Here is a 14578-nt window from a genome sequence, read left to right as displayed (position 1 = left end):
ACTATACAGTGGAAAGGACAAATAGATTCAAGGGATTAGATCTGACAGAGTACTTGAAGACTATGGATGGAGGTTCATGACAGTGTATGGTAGGCAATGATCAAGACCATCTCTAAGAAAAAGAAAGGCAAAATGATTGTCTGAGGAGGCCTTACAAATAGACTAGAAAAGAAGAGAAGTTAAAGGCAAAGCAGAAAAGGAAAGATACCCATTTGAATGCAGAGTTCCAAAGAATAGGAAGGAGAGATAGGAAAGTCTTCCTCAGTGATCAATGCAAAGAAATAGAGGAAAACAATAGAATGGGAAAGACTAGAGATCTCTTCAAGAAAATTAGAGACACCAAGGGAACATTTCATGCAATGATGGGCACAATAAAGAACAGAAATGGTATGGACCTAACAGAAGCAGAAGATAGTAAGAAGAGGTGGCAAGAATACACAGAAGAACTTCTGACCCAGACCCAAAAAAGATCTTCATAACCCAGATAACCATGATGGTGTGATCACTCACCTAGAACCAGACATCCTGGAATGCAAAGTCTAGTGGACCTTAGGAAGCATCACTAGGAATGAAGCTAGTGAAGGTGATGGAATTCCAGTTGAGCTCTTTCAAATCCTAAAAGATGATGCTGTAAAAGTTCTGCACTCAATATGCCAGCAAATTTGGAAAACTCAGCAGTGACCACAGGACTGGAAAAGATCAGTTTTCACTCCAGTCCCAAGGAAAGGCAATGCCAAAGAATGTTCAAACTACTACACAGTTGCACTTATCTCACAGGCTAGCAAAGTAATGCTCAAAATTCTCCAAGCCAGGTTTCAACTGTACATAAACTGTGAACTTCCAAATGTTCAACCTAGATTTAGAAAGGTTGAGGAACCAGAGATCAAATTGCCAACATCCATTGTATCATTGAAAAAGCAAGAGAGTTCCAGAAAAACATCTACTTCTGCTTTATTAAATATGCCAAAGCCTTTGACTGTGTGGATCACAACAAACTGTGGAAAATTCTGAAAGAGATGGGAATACCAGACCATCCGACCTGCCTCCTGAGAAATATGTATGCAGGTCAAGAAGTAACAGTTAGAACTGGACATGGAACAACAGGCTGGTTTCAAATTGGGAAAGGAGTATGTCAAGGCTGTATAATGTCACCCTGTTTATTTAACCTATACATAGAGTACATCATGGGAAATACTGGGCTGGATGAAACACAAGATGGAATCAAGATTGCTGGGAGAAATATTAATAACCTCAGATATGCAGATGACACCACCCTTATGGCAGAAAGTGAAGAAGAACTAAAGAGCCTCTTGATGAAAGTGAAAGAGGAGAGTGAAAATGTTGGCTTAAAACTCAGCATTCAGAAAACTAAGATCATGGCATCCGGTCCCATCGCTTCATGGCAAATAGATGGGGAAACAGTGACAGACTTTATTTTCTTGGGCTCCCAAATCACTGCAGATGGTGACTGCAGCCATGAAATTAAAAAACGCTTGCTCCTTGGAAGAAAAGCTATGACCAACTTAGGCAGCATATTAAAAAGCAGAGACATTACTTTGCCAACAAAGGCCCATCTAGTCAAAGCTATGGTTTTTCCGGTGGTCATGTATGGATGTGAGAGTTGGACTATAAAGAAAGCTGAGTGCCAAAGAATTGTTGCTTTTGAAATGTGGTTTTGGAGGAGACTCTTGAGAGTCTTCTGCAAGCAGATCCAACCAATCAATCCTAAAGGAAATCAGTCCTGAATATTCACTGGAAGGACTGATACTGAAGCTGAAATTCCAATACTTTGTCCACCTGATGTGAAGAAGTGACTCATTGGAACTGACTCTGATGCTGGGAAAGATGGAAGGCAGAAGGATAAGGGGATGACAGAGGATGAGATTGTTGCATGGTATCACTGACTTGATGGACATGAGGGTGAGTAAACTGTGGGAGTTGGTGATGGACAGGGAAGCCTGGTGTGCTGCAGTCCAAAGGGTAGCAAAGAGTCGGACATGACTGAGTTACTGAACTGACTTACTGGCTAAGTAAGAGTGAGAAGAGAGACCTAAGACCATAGTTGATCTTCCTTGAAGAGATTGTGGATCTTGGAAGACACAATCTGTAAAGGCAGTCTACCAACATGTGGTAATCCAATGCATGGATCATCTCAGTGCTGAGAGGATTGTTGGGGTCATTTGGAGCTATTGGAATGGGTAACAAATGCGGATGGAACACAATAACACTGGACCAAATTATTTTTTGAAATTTATTTTATCATGTCGTATCTTAGTTGCATCACATGGGTTCTTTGTTGCTTCATGTGTGTTCTTTCGTTGAGGCACACAGATTCTCTAGTTGTGGTGCATGGCCTCTGGAGTGCATGGTCTTAGTAGTCGCAGCATTTGAACTTAGTTGCTCTGTGACATGTGAGATCTTAGTTCCCCAACCAGGAATTGAACCTGCATCCCCTGCTTTGCAAGGTGGATTTTTAACCATTGGACTACAGGGAAGTCCTGTCCAAAGTATTCCTGAGACCAGATTTATTTGGGAACGGGGAATAATATTGCCTTTCTTTAGACAGATATTGACCTGGCTACTTCTTATCAATGACTCTTGTTTTGTCATCTATTCATGTGTCTTCCCCTCTACCCCTCTACTTAAAAACCACTGGAGAGAAAGTCTTCCTAATGTTGTTTTACTGTTTGTGTTCTGTGCTTTGGTTTATTTCAAGTTTAAAAAATAATGTCTACATTATTCTAGGAAATGGTAGCTTTTCTACAGTGAGTGATAATCTGGGAATGAGGTAAGGGGGATAATGATTTTGCCAATAAGACTAAAAACATTGAAACATTCTAATGATAGGGTGGGAAAGGTGAGGAGTTTGGGTTCAAAATTAACTTTGGGAAGGAAAGCCAATTCCTTTATCATCTTAATTTTTCATGTCATTTTATTGATAGCTATACATAAAAATCCTATGTTCTTTTTTTTGGAATATAATTGTTTTACAATGTTTTATTAGTTTGTGCTGTATAACAAAGTGAATCAGCTATATGTACACATATATTCCCTCCCTCTTGAGCCTCCTTCCCACCCTATCCCCACATCCCACCCCTCTAGGTCATCACAGAGCACTGAGCTGAGCTCTCTGTATTATATAGCAGCTTCCCACTAGCTATCTATTTTGCACATGATAGTGTATATATGTCAGTGCTACTCTCTCAGTTCATCCCACTCTCTCCTTCCCACCCTGTGTACACATGTCCAATCTCTACATCTGTGTCTCTACTCCTAAGCTGCAAATAGTTTCATCTGAATCATTATTCTAGGTTCTATATATGTGTGTTAATATTTGTTTTTACTCTTTCTGACTTACTTCACTCCATGTGACAGATTCTAGGTCCATCTAGATCACTACAAGTGACCCAATTTAATTCTTTTTTATGGCTGAGTAATATTCCATTATATATATTAAATATATATATATACACATATATATCCATCAATAGATGAGTGGATAAAGAAAATATGTTACATATTTACAATGGAAGACCTATGTTCTTAGTCATTATGCCACAGTGAGCTTAACCAAAGCCAGTGCCTTTAGATTACTTCATTCTTAAGGTTTAACTTAATTATTTCATTACCATCTTCTCCATGCTTAAACATTGAGACTTAAGCACTAACATGAGATCTAGGGCTTAAAAGCAAACACATGTAGTACAAACCCCACTGTGAACATTTTCTGAATCTCTTTTAGGAGTTTCCTTGCCAGTCATAATGTAACTGGAGATCAGTGTTTGGAGTCAGACCCAGGTTCAAATCCCAGCTACATTCCCTCTTATCTCTATAACCTTAGGAGAGTTACTTAAACTCTCTGTGTCCAACTTTGCTCCTCTATCAAAAGAAACTAATAATACCAAATTTGTAGGGCTGTAAAGTTAGCAACAAAGTGATCACTAAGACAAAAACCTTAGTGAATTTCTTCTTCCCCTCAGGGTCTATTCTCTCTTCTCCACTTTATAGCAAAACTTATTGAAAGAATTATCTTCTTATTCATTCCCTTCCTCTTTTTCTCTTCATCAACTTACTCCAGTGTGTTTTCTGCCTCAAACTTTGTTCTTTGCCTTCCAACTTAATATCCTCTTCGTTGACTCAACTCAATGAAGGGCATTTCTGTCTGATTCAATGATGCCTTTAGGATGCCTTCCACTCTCTCCATATTCAATCCATTTCCAAATTTTGACTATTTTACATTTATCTCATAGATCCAGTCTTTTCCCTCCATCTCCGCAGTCACTGTTACCTCTCACCTGGCCTGTTGCCAGAGATTTATAAATGGTTCATCTTCAATTATCCCATTCATAATCCCCACCATGGCCAGGACATCTCTCCTTTGTGACAAGTTACATTTGTTTGACCATTTGGTTTGTTACTTGTGCTCGTGCTGAGTCACTTCAGTCATGTCCGACTCTTTGTGATCCCTTAGACAGTAGTCTGCCAGGTTCCTCTGTCCATGGGATTCTCTAGGTAAGAATGCTAGAGAGGGCTGCTGTTTCCTCTTCCAGGGGATCTTCCCGACCCAGGGATCAAACCCTCATCTCTTACGCCTCCTGCATTGACAGCTTATTTACTACTAGCATCACCTGGGAAGCCCTGGTTTATTGCTATCTCCTCTGCTAAAAATGTAAGCTCCATGAGGTCAGAGATTGTATCTGACTTTGCTTACCACTCTATTCTTAGGGCGTAGCACCAAGTTTGTCATACAATAGGGGCTAAATAATTATTTTTGGAATGAATAAGGCATCTGCCATCTGTGTTCTTACATGGGAGCTCCCATTGTTTTCCTTGATGTCATCATCATCATCATCAGTGGTGATATTTTACAGAAACACTCCTTCCTCTCCAGAGGATAGCAAACTGAACATTAGGATATTTCAATCTGCTTGGCCTAGGGAAGTTCTCTGAACTTTTTTGCATTGGATATTAGCACACTCCTGATATTGCTCTAACACAGAGACAAAATAAGGATTTCACTGAATAAGGTTATGCCCCCACTTTTCACAGTGATCTCGTTCCCTATCTTATGTGTACTTTTACTGATTCCTGCATCAAAGATTACCCCAAAACTTGAAAGCTTAAAAACAAACATTTATTATCTCACAGTTTTTGTGTGTCAGGAGTTGCAGCAATGGTCCTCTGGACCAGTGTCTCTCACAGGCTATTGTCAAGGTACAGTTATCTCAAAGCTCATCTGTGGGGAGGACCTACTCCTTGCTTACCTATGTGGCTGCAGATCAGCTTCTGGTTCTCACTGGCTATTGAGTGGGGACATAAGTTCCTGGTCATGCGGGCTGCTCTTAGAGGGCTCTTCACAACCTAGCAGCCTGCATTCCCCAGAGCAAAGACTCTAAGACAGAGAAAGAGAGATGGTGAGCAAGAAAGAAGTCACGGTGATTTCAGAAACTAATCTTTGAAGTGATATCCCGTCACTTTTGTGGTATTCTGTTCACTAGAAGCAAATCACTGGATCCACCCAACACTCGGGAGAGGGAATTACACAAAGGCAAGAACTCCAGGAAGCAAGGATCACTGGGGCCATTGCAGATAGAAAGCACCACCAGCAACTGGGGACTTCTCCCTCCTGAGAGCATGGCTTTCACTCAAGTCTTTTAAGCCTTGTTCCCTTTAGGAATCACGGGGTACATCTGGGCCTCAATGCCTTGCCATCTTTCCCTTCCAGAAAAGAAAAGAAAACAAGAGGGTGGGTTCTATTCTCGTTTTCTTGTTCAAGAAAACAAGATGCGGTGGGTTCTAATGAGAATAACTGCCAGTGGACTGATACTTTTAGTTGACACTGAATTGTGGAGAGGACCCCAATTACTCCTTTTGGCTTGTCTGAACATCAGTCTCCTGATGACTTACTTTATAGCTTCATAATGAATATATTAAAAATAGAACTCTAGAGGTTATAGATATGTATTTAGACCTTGAGTTTCTTTTCTCCCCTCACCCCATCCCCCACTCTGCACAGAGGTTTTAGTGCTAATTTGAGATCATTCTGAAATTTCATCTTCTTTATCTTAATTTACATACCCAACATGTTTTGTCTAATTTTAATATAAATGTCTCAGCCATGATTAAGCCACCTCCTAAGTGACTAAATTATCCATAATCCTTCACTCACACAGCTCAGGCTGTAAGAGGAAAGGAGAGAATGACTTGTATTTAGCAAAGGTTTGTGGAAGAACCTTGGAAAATAAGTGGACATTGATGTCTTAATTTAAAGGAGAACTGTAAATGTAAAATTCTGTAAGAGAAATACTGAACTGCATACCTGCAAGTATATGACTATTATCTCCACCTTGTGTTTCCTTCATACAGATTGTTTCCCAGAGAAAGCTGTCCAAATCCTTATTGAAGCATGGGAACACGGCAGGGAAATCTTCCATCACGGTGAGCCCTCCCTCAGCAGCCACCAGCTCAGGTGCCCAGATGGAGCCTGCTGGTCTAACCCAGCCTCATGGGAAGCTGACCCTCTGGATGTTAGGGGTTGATCCCCTAACTGCTCAGCTATACCAGTCGCCTCTTTTTTTTTCTATCTTTCTCCTTCCTAATAATACAATTTTGACCTTTTCACTGTAAGAAAAAGTATTTGAAAGTGAGGCCATTCACTTCAAGTAAGCACTTCTATATTTAAATATAGGTTTTAGCAGGGAACAAAGAAAGACGTTATTGATCATAGTAAGAATATGGAATTGTCTGGCATTTTCAAATTATCAAAACTACCTATCCCAGCTTCTCAGTTTCTTGAGAAAAAACATCTAATAGCATTTTAGTCCAAGGTTTGGTCTGTTGCCTAATGATCAGAGAGCCCAGCATTTAACTCTTCTTTTTAATATGATAGTTTGGAGCTGCGCATTCTATTTGGTAGCCATGTGATTTTTCAACTTAAAATTATTTAAAATTAAATAAAAGCAGATAGTCATTCCTTACACTGGCCACATATCAAGTGCTCAGTAGATCCATATGCTGGACAATGCAGATTACAGAACATTTCTGTCATTACAGAATGTTCTCTTGGGAAAAACTGGAAGTATTTCTACATAAAACGTGCAATGTTCAAGAAGAACTCCAAGATTTAAAACTTTGGCGTCTTGTATCAAAGTTCTTGAGAAAGATAAAGTAGTCTAACCATTTAGTTGTGTGGGCAAAAAATAATAATAGGTTAAAAAAGTGCCAGAAGAATTTGAGTTGCTCACAAGGCAAATTGCCTTAGGAGGAAAACCTAAGTTCTTTGAACATTCCTTTTTAACTCAAAAGTGACTGATTCATTAAAAAAAAATTAAGCCATTTTTTAAGGAAGAATTTTAAAATATTTTATTTCTACTGGTGAAAGTTAGGACTGTTCTCACAAGAACTTAGCTGAGTTTGTTGGTTTGGATATTTTAAATGAGCAGTCATATCAGATCTGTTTCTTGACTACCATTTTCAATCATGAACAAGTGGTTCAAATGGTCTTTGACGAAGCCACTAGTGCTCTAAAAATCTCACACCCAAAGCCCACGGTCCTAGAAAAGACTTGGGATGGTGAACCCAGTTATGAGATCTGCCACAGTTCCTTCCCAGGAAAACAAAAGCTCATCTGCCCACCTTTTCTCTAAGAAGTATTGGGAATTTCCTTTCTCTACACAGCCCATAAAAACTCAATCTCCTTCCTAATTTTAAATATTTAAAAACTCCTCTTGATTTTGGATCCTTGGGTCAGAACAACTTCCATAGCTTCTGGAAAACACTTGAAAATAAGTGCAAATTTTTCTAGGCTTTGCAGATGAAAGTCATAACTTTCATCATCTTTACAAAGGTGTCTGTAACACAGGATAGTTGAAGACCATAGCTCAAGTGGAGTGTAAGAGGCATTAAAGGACAAAAGAGAATCAAATGAACCACCTAAATATGATCATTCCTGGCTTATCAAGTCATTCTTGAGTTTTTGCTGTAAACTTGAGTTTTTGAGTTTTGTCTGGACCCATGTTCTCTACTCCTCAAGTGCTTACACCTTTGGAGGGGTCCTTCCCTCTTTAGATAGCTCTTTTAGCTTTAATTTTATGCATAAAATCAAAATTTCCAGAGGCTACCAGTGTGTACTCAGAACAGATGAATGCAACTCATAATGAAACAGTTTAGCTCAGATAGAATGGAGATAAAATTGAATTAAAACTCAATGTCTTCACATAATAACTTTGATAAGGGTGTCCACAAGGTCAGAGGCACTGTGGCCTCTGAATGCATAGTGAAATCTTAACATGACTTAGAAGCAGTTTAACCTGTATGCAACCACATTGGTCCCATATTTGGTTGTTGTCATTGTTTTTCTCCTTCTTTTCCCATCAATTTCTGCTTTAAGGGTTTAAGAGTCATTATTCAATATTAGGAAGTGATCTTTTTATGAAACAGGCTTTTAGATACTATTATCTCTTTGCTTATGTCAAAGTTGTTGTCAAGAATTCTGTTCTTTGGAGTTAAGGGTTTAGATCCTTGTTCTCTTTCTTCCCTCTGCCCCTCCCCCCCCCACCCACTCCTCTTTCCCTCTCCATCTCAAAAAAGCCCAGGAACAGTCTTTTTTGAAGCATTGTAATTAGAACTTTCTTTGATAACCTTATAACATTTGGTCTGGAAGGGCCATACAGACCAGTTTATTTCACAATCCTTTGTGGGTCTGGTTGAAAACAGTGGAGGAATATTGTTGCCTGCTCCTCATTTTTTGGCCACTTCCCAAAGAAGAAAATATATATAATTATTTATGGACATGCTGTTCAGTGCTGTGTGGCCTTTGAAGGAGAAGCTCTTCCTAATTACTCCTCTAAAACTTCTTCCTCCAGCTTACACCCCATATTTCATGTTCTCATGCTCAACACCAGTGAGGTCTACTTATCTTCTGTGGTCTGTTCTAGGGAGTTCCCTTGTACACCTGGAGATGCTGCCCCACATTCACTGGATTATGGGAAACTCCATGCCAGGTGTCAGTCTTTGTTAATTTTTGGATCAAACACGAGCAAAATTGTTCATGAATCCCTGGGTTGAGTGGTCCAACTGCCACTGCACCTGATGAATGCTTTTCTTCCTTTAGGTGATTGCTGAGGAATTATCTGGTAATGATGACTATGTGGAACTTGCCTTCAATGCACGGAAGCTGGATGATAAGGTAAAGTGTTTGGCATCAGCCTTATTGAAGAAAGTAATAAAGCTAGCACACAAAGCTTAATAAGATTTCCCCTCACAGCTATTTTTTCCCTTTCAACTCACATTATTAAACAGATCAATGATTTCAGAGAGGATGGAAAGTAAGACTTCCTCCCAATTGAGAGGCAGTTAATGAGAAGAAGGAAGGACTATAATTAAAACAATTTTATAATTAAGTTTATAATTAATAATTATAATTAATTTAATTTATAATTAAGACAATTTTATTACACTAAGACTTCATTTGTTCCCAAATGCTACAGGTCACATGGCATAGGTGAATGTGATTTAAACCCATTGCTAGGAACTTTTCAAAGGAAAAAAGAAGATGGGAAAGGGAAGAAAAATGGTATTTTTTAAGCATCATATTTGCAGGCATGGGGAGCCTTTCAAGCATGATCACAGTTAATCATTCTTATGGCACCCTTGTAACAGGTATATTAACTCTGTTTCACAGGTGAAGTAACAGATTGAAAGATGAAGTAATTGTCTAAAGTCACTCCCTGTGTTAGTCCAAATAATCCAAGAAATAGACACCAAGAAAGAGTTAATGATGCAAGAAGGATTTTATTAGGAGAAATGCCTGTGTAGGGAACACAAGAAGGAAATCTAGGAGAGCTGACAGACCACAGTGCAAGTCTGAATACAAGTAAAGAAGAGAGGGAAAGAGGTGGCAGTTTCTGCAACACCACGTAGTCTAAGGAAGGTTCTACAAAGCCAGCAAGGAGTCCTGTCTGTCTCCCATGAGTGCCTTTATAGCCCCTACACATGCAGCAATGGCTAGGAGCAGCCATGTGCAGCCTGGCCTTGGAATGAGGGCAGGACTGGATTTCAGAGTACAAAAGCACTCAGTTACATTCCCTAAGTGGGAGGTCTGCAAAGCACGAGCCAAAGTGCTAGTTGGTGGTAACTCTGAGGACTCAGTCCCCAGTCAGCCTGACTTCCATCTGTACTCTTCTGGTTATATCTCGAAGCTTCCATGCAGTCACAGGCCATGTTAGTCTTGTATATACAGAAAAAATCCTATAGACTCCACCCCTTTAAAAAAATGTTTCCTCTCCAACCATAACATCAGCATCCCTGGTGGCTCAGACAGTAAAAGCATCCACATGCAGTGCAGAAGACCTGGGTTCCATCCCTGGGTTGGGAAGATCCCCTGGAGAAGGAAATGGCAACCCACTCCAGTACTCTTGCCTGGAAAATCCCATGGATGTAGGAGCCTGATAGGCTACAGTCCATGGGGTCACAAAGAGTCAGACATGACTGAATGACTTCACTCACTCACAACTATAACATCATATCCACCAGTGTATTCACAGAGGACTCCATTTTCCTAGCATACAACTAAAGAGGTGATTTGGGGATGTGGTGCTACTTTTTCAAACAATTGCTTGTAGGAGTTAGAAAAAGGAAAAACTGTTTTCACAGCTCCCCATAGTATTAAGCAGCAGCTCATATCCTGGCATAGTTCATTTTCATACACAAAGAGTACTCAGCCTAATTATGTGTTCATTAATTCACTCTCCTATCTGTTCATTTATTCACTCCTTCATCATTCACTTACCAAACCTTTGTTGTGTGCTTGTCATGCATCTGTTGGTGGGAAATGGGAATCCCTGGAACCATTCTTATATCCAAAACCTGTAATTCACCATCCAAGTGACACATCAATTTAAACAACAAATGACATAATGATACTAAAGCTATAAGAGGATGATACAAAATCAGAGTGTCCTGAAAAGGGTAATCCATTCTGCCTTGGAATAATAGGAAAGACTTTGTTCTTAAGAAGAAATTATAGTTGGATTTTCTTGTTATCCTGAGTGGATTGTGTGACACTTTCACACACTGTCACCTTTTGACATTAGCTGAATGAGGTACTGGGAACTATAGAGTGCAATGGTGTCAATGGAGTGTAAGATCTTACCACTCACTTCCTGTGCTTATCGGGCTCTTTCTCTCTATCATCTTCAAGTTTCAGAATAATTCACCAGACTCCTTTGTAGTATCTTGCCTGGGGACATTATAAGCCATTGGGTCAATGTGTAGCAGTTTTAAACTACTCACTTCATGGCTTCTCATGACTTCTTTCCACTTAGTCATGCACCCCAACTGATTTATGTTACAGAGCAAGAGGACATGGGGGTTTGTCAGTGGGCCCATCAGCTCTAAGGTGTATAAGCAGTTTCCCTTCATCCAAATGAGCACTTGCTCACAGAACTGAAAGATCCCCATCCACACCTGCCATGGTTCTTGATGGCTGTGCCCACCTTGGACTGTGTAGATTGCTCATTACTGAGACCCCAATACCCTGGAGCCACAGACCACAGGTCCTCTATAATGAGGTGGGGTCTTTCCCAGACTCAGTCACCCAGAGAGGAGTGGGCCCTGTTCATAACAAAGTAGAAGCCATTGCTCCAGTGTGGACTAGGAGGTGAATGGTCTCAGATGGATAGAGATTGTAGAGATGAGGAGCAAGATGATACCATGATGATCAGCTCACACAACCTCTTCAGGAAACAGAGGCTCAGCAAGGCCTGATGATTTGCACCAAGACACTGCTGTCTGGTTATTTATTACTGTGTCACAAACTACCTCAAAACCTGGTGGCTTTGATTAACAGCTACTTTTTTATATGTCATCATTTTGAGGGTCAGAAATTCAGGCAGGGTTCAACTGGGCAATTCTTCTGTTCCTTATGACATTGACAGAAGTCACTCAGTTAGGGACTTCCCTTGTTGAATTGTTCCCAATTGTTCCCAATTCACCTGCCAATGCAGGGGATGTGGGTTCAATCCCTGTCTAAGAAGATTCCACATTCTGTGGGGCAACTAAGCCCATACACCACAATTATGGAGCCTGAACTCTAGAGCCTATGAACCACAGCTACTGAAACCCATGCACCCTAGAGCCCGTGCTCCACAACATGATAAGCTACTGCCATGAGAAGTCTGCCCACCGCAACTAGAGAGTAGCCCCTGCTTGCTGCAACTAGAGGAAGCATGTGCCCAGCAACAAAGACCTAGCACAGTCAAAAATAAATAATAAAATTAAAAAGAGGTCACTCAGTTATATTCAGCTGGTGGAAGAGCTTTACTTGCATGCTTGGCACGTAGGATTGCTGGAAGGCTGGGCTCCACCAGGTTGGTCAGTCGGAGTGCCTTCATGGTGGTCTTAGGTTTATCACATTTTCTATATGGTGGCTAGCTTGAGATATCATTCCAAGAGAAGCCACTGAAAGCCATGTGGTCTTTCCTTTTTTTAATTTTTTATTTTGAGGATAATTGCTTTACAGTGTCATGTTAGTTTCTGCTGTACAGAGCAGGGGAAGGAGATGGTAGGACGGACTGAGAAAGTTGCACTGACATAAGAACACTGTCATGTGTATGGCCTTTTCTGACCTAGCCTTGAAAGTCATGCATTAGCCCTTCTGCTGCTTCTGTTGGTTACAAGTGAGTCATAAGGCTGCCCAGAGTCGAGGGGAGGAAAATGACTCCATGTCTTGGTAGGGGTGTGGCAAAATCATAATGCATAAAAAAGCGTGTGGACATTGTAGTGGAAAATGCAACCTGCCACAGTATTTTTGTGACAGAATCACAATAAGAGAGGACAATTATTTCATGTCACAGCTAGTAAAATAGTTCCCAGCGGTTCGCAAGGAAGACCTCCTTCTAGCCTTAGCGCCAAATGAGGTTATCGCCCCCTTCATGTTAACAGTTAAACTTATGTCTATTAATTGAGAAAACAGACCATGACTAAAAGCCACTGAGGTAAACAGATCTCTTAATTTAAAACATTTTGCTAATTAGCATCATGAGAGCAACTAATTTCTACCTACATTTGAAAAATTGCAGTATGAATATGCTATATCCAATTCAGAATAGTTATGGACATCTGGGCCCCCAGTCTCCTTGAAGTAATTCTCCAGTTATCCACATACCTCTGGTGGAAAACTCTGGCCTAATGCAAATAGCCTTCTTTTACATATGAAAATGTCAAAGTTTAGGATGTGAAATGACTTACCCAAGGTCAGAGATGCTCACACCCACATGCACAATCAATGACAGAGAGGGACTCAATCAGTTTGCCCGAAAATCTTTTTTTCGGGGCAGAGATTTAATGAACACAGGTTAGACTGGTCTTGGGCTGTGGAGAACTTGGTTATATTCCCATGTATTTCAGGGAAGAGGGGATTCAGGGAAGAGGAAGATAAGGGTATGTATGCTATTAGGCAGCAGTCCTCAAGGTGTGGTCCCAGGTCCCAAGACCCTTTCAGAAGAATGTATAAGGTCAAAACCATTTTCATAGCAATGCTAGGACATTATTTTCTGTATTCATTCTCATTCTGTCACATGTGTACAGTGATTTTCCAGAAATTACTTGATGCCTAGTATCACAAGAGATTGAATACAGCAGCAGATATGAGAATCCCACTGCCTTCTACTGATCCAGTCATTAAGTTAATTTACAAAGATGTAACATAATGGCATTCTTCTGAAACTTTTATACATTTGGAAAATATAATTATATTCCATTAAAATGCTATTTTATTATGATATGATGGATTTATCTTTATTATTTTAAAAATGATATAACAAATGAATATTTTTAAAATTTCTCAGCTTTAGCTTATAATATGGTAAAATATTGTTGGATATAATCCACATAAACAAAAGCTTCTTGGTGTCCTCAATAATTTAAGTGTATAAAATGGTCCTAAGACCAAAAAGTTTGAGTATATTACTTTTGCAAACCACGAAGACAAGTAAATGTCTATTTTCTTTTGATAGAAGTAGTTTTAAAAAAAAATCGCAGATGAGAATCATTCATTTTTTCAGAGCTTGTAATGGCTTTACAATATTGTGTTGGTTTCTTCCATACATCAACATGTATCAGCCATAGGTACACACATGTCCCCTCCTTCCTGACCCTTCCTCCCACCTCCCACCCCATCCCATCTCACTAGGTTGTCACAGAGCACCAGATTTGAGCTCCATGGGTCATACAAAAAATTTCCACTGGCTATCTAATTTTATATATGGTAATGTATATGTTTCAGTGCTACTCTCTGAATTAATCCTACCCTCCATGTCCACATATCTGTTCTCTATGTCTGTGTCTCTATTGTTGCCCTGCAAATAGTTTCATCAGTAGCATCTTTCTAGATTCTATGTGTGTGTGTGTGTGCTTAGTCATGTCCAGCTCTTTGCAACCCCATGGAATGTAGCTATATATGTGTTAATATGCAATATTTCTTTCTTTTTCTGACTTACTTCACTCTGTATAACAGGCTCTAAGTTTATCCACCTTATTAGAATTGAATCAAATGTTTTCCTTGTTATGGCTGAGAAAT

General features: G+C 39.9%; 1 protein-coding gene across 3 annotated transcripts in view; it reads left to right on the top strand.

The window, feature by feature from the left end:
• The window catches only part of CPNE4 (copine 4), a 672215-nt gene that overhangs the window by 479751 nt on the left and 177886 nt on the right, over positions 1 to 14578 (top strand). For all 3 annotated transcript variants that reach the window (XM_061167590.1, XM_061167589.1, XM_061167591.1), the window contains exons 4-5: positions 6367 to 6438; positions 9113 to 9187. In XM_061167590.1, the coding sequence (XP_061023573.1) occupies positions 6367 to 6438; positions 9113 to 9187 (147 nt within the window). The remainder of the gene's footprint in view (positions 1 to 6366; positions 6439 to 9112; positions 9188 to 14578) is intronic.

This window comes from Dama dama, chromosome 19 (genome assembly GCF_033118175.1).
Source record: "Dama dama isolate Ldn47 chromosome 19, ASM3311817v1, whole genome shotgun sequence".
Classification (NCBI taxonomy): Eukaryota; Metazoa; Chordata; class Mammalia; order Artiodactyla; family Cervidae; genus Dama; species Dama dama.
The sequence above is the reverse complement of the archived record's forward strand: the minus strand, read 5'-3'. Positions and strand labels throughout refer to the sequence as shown.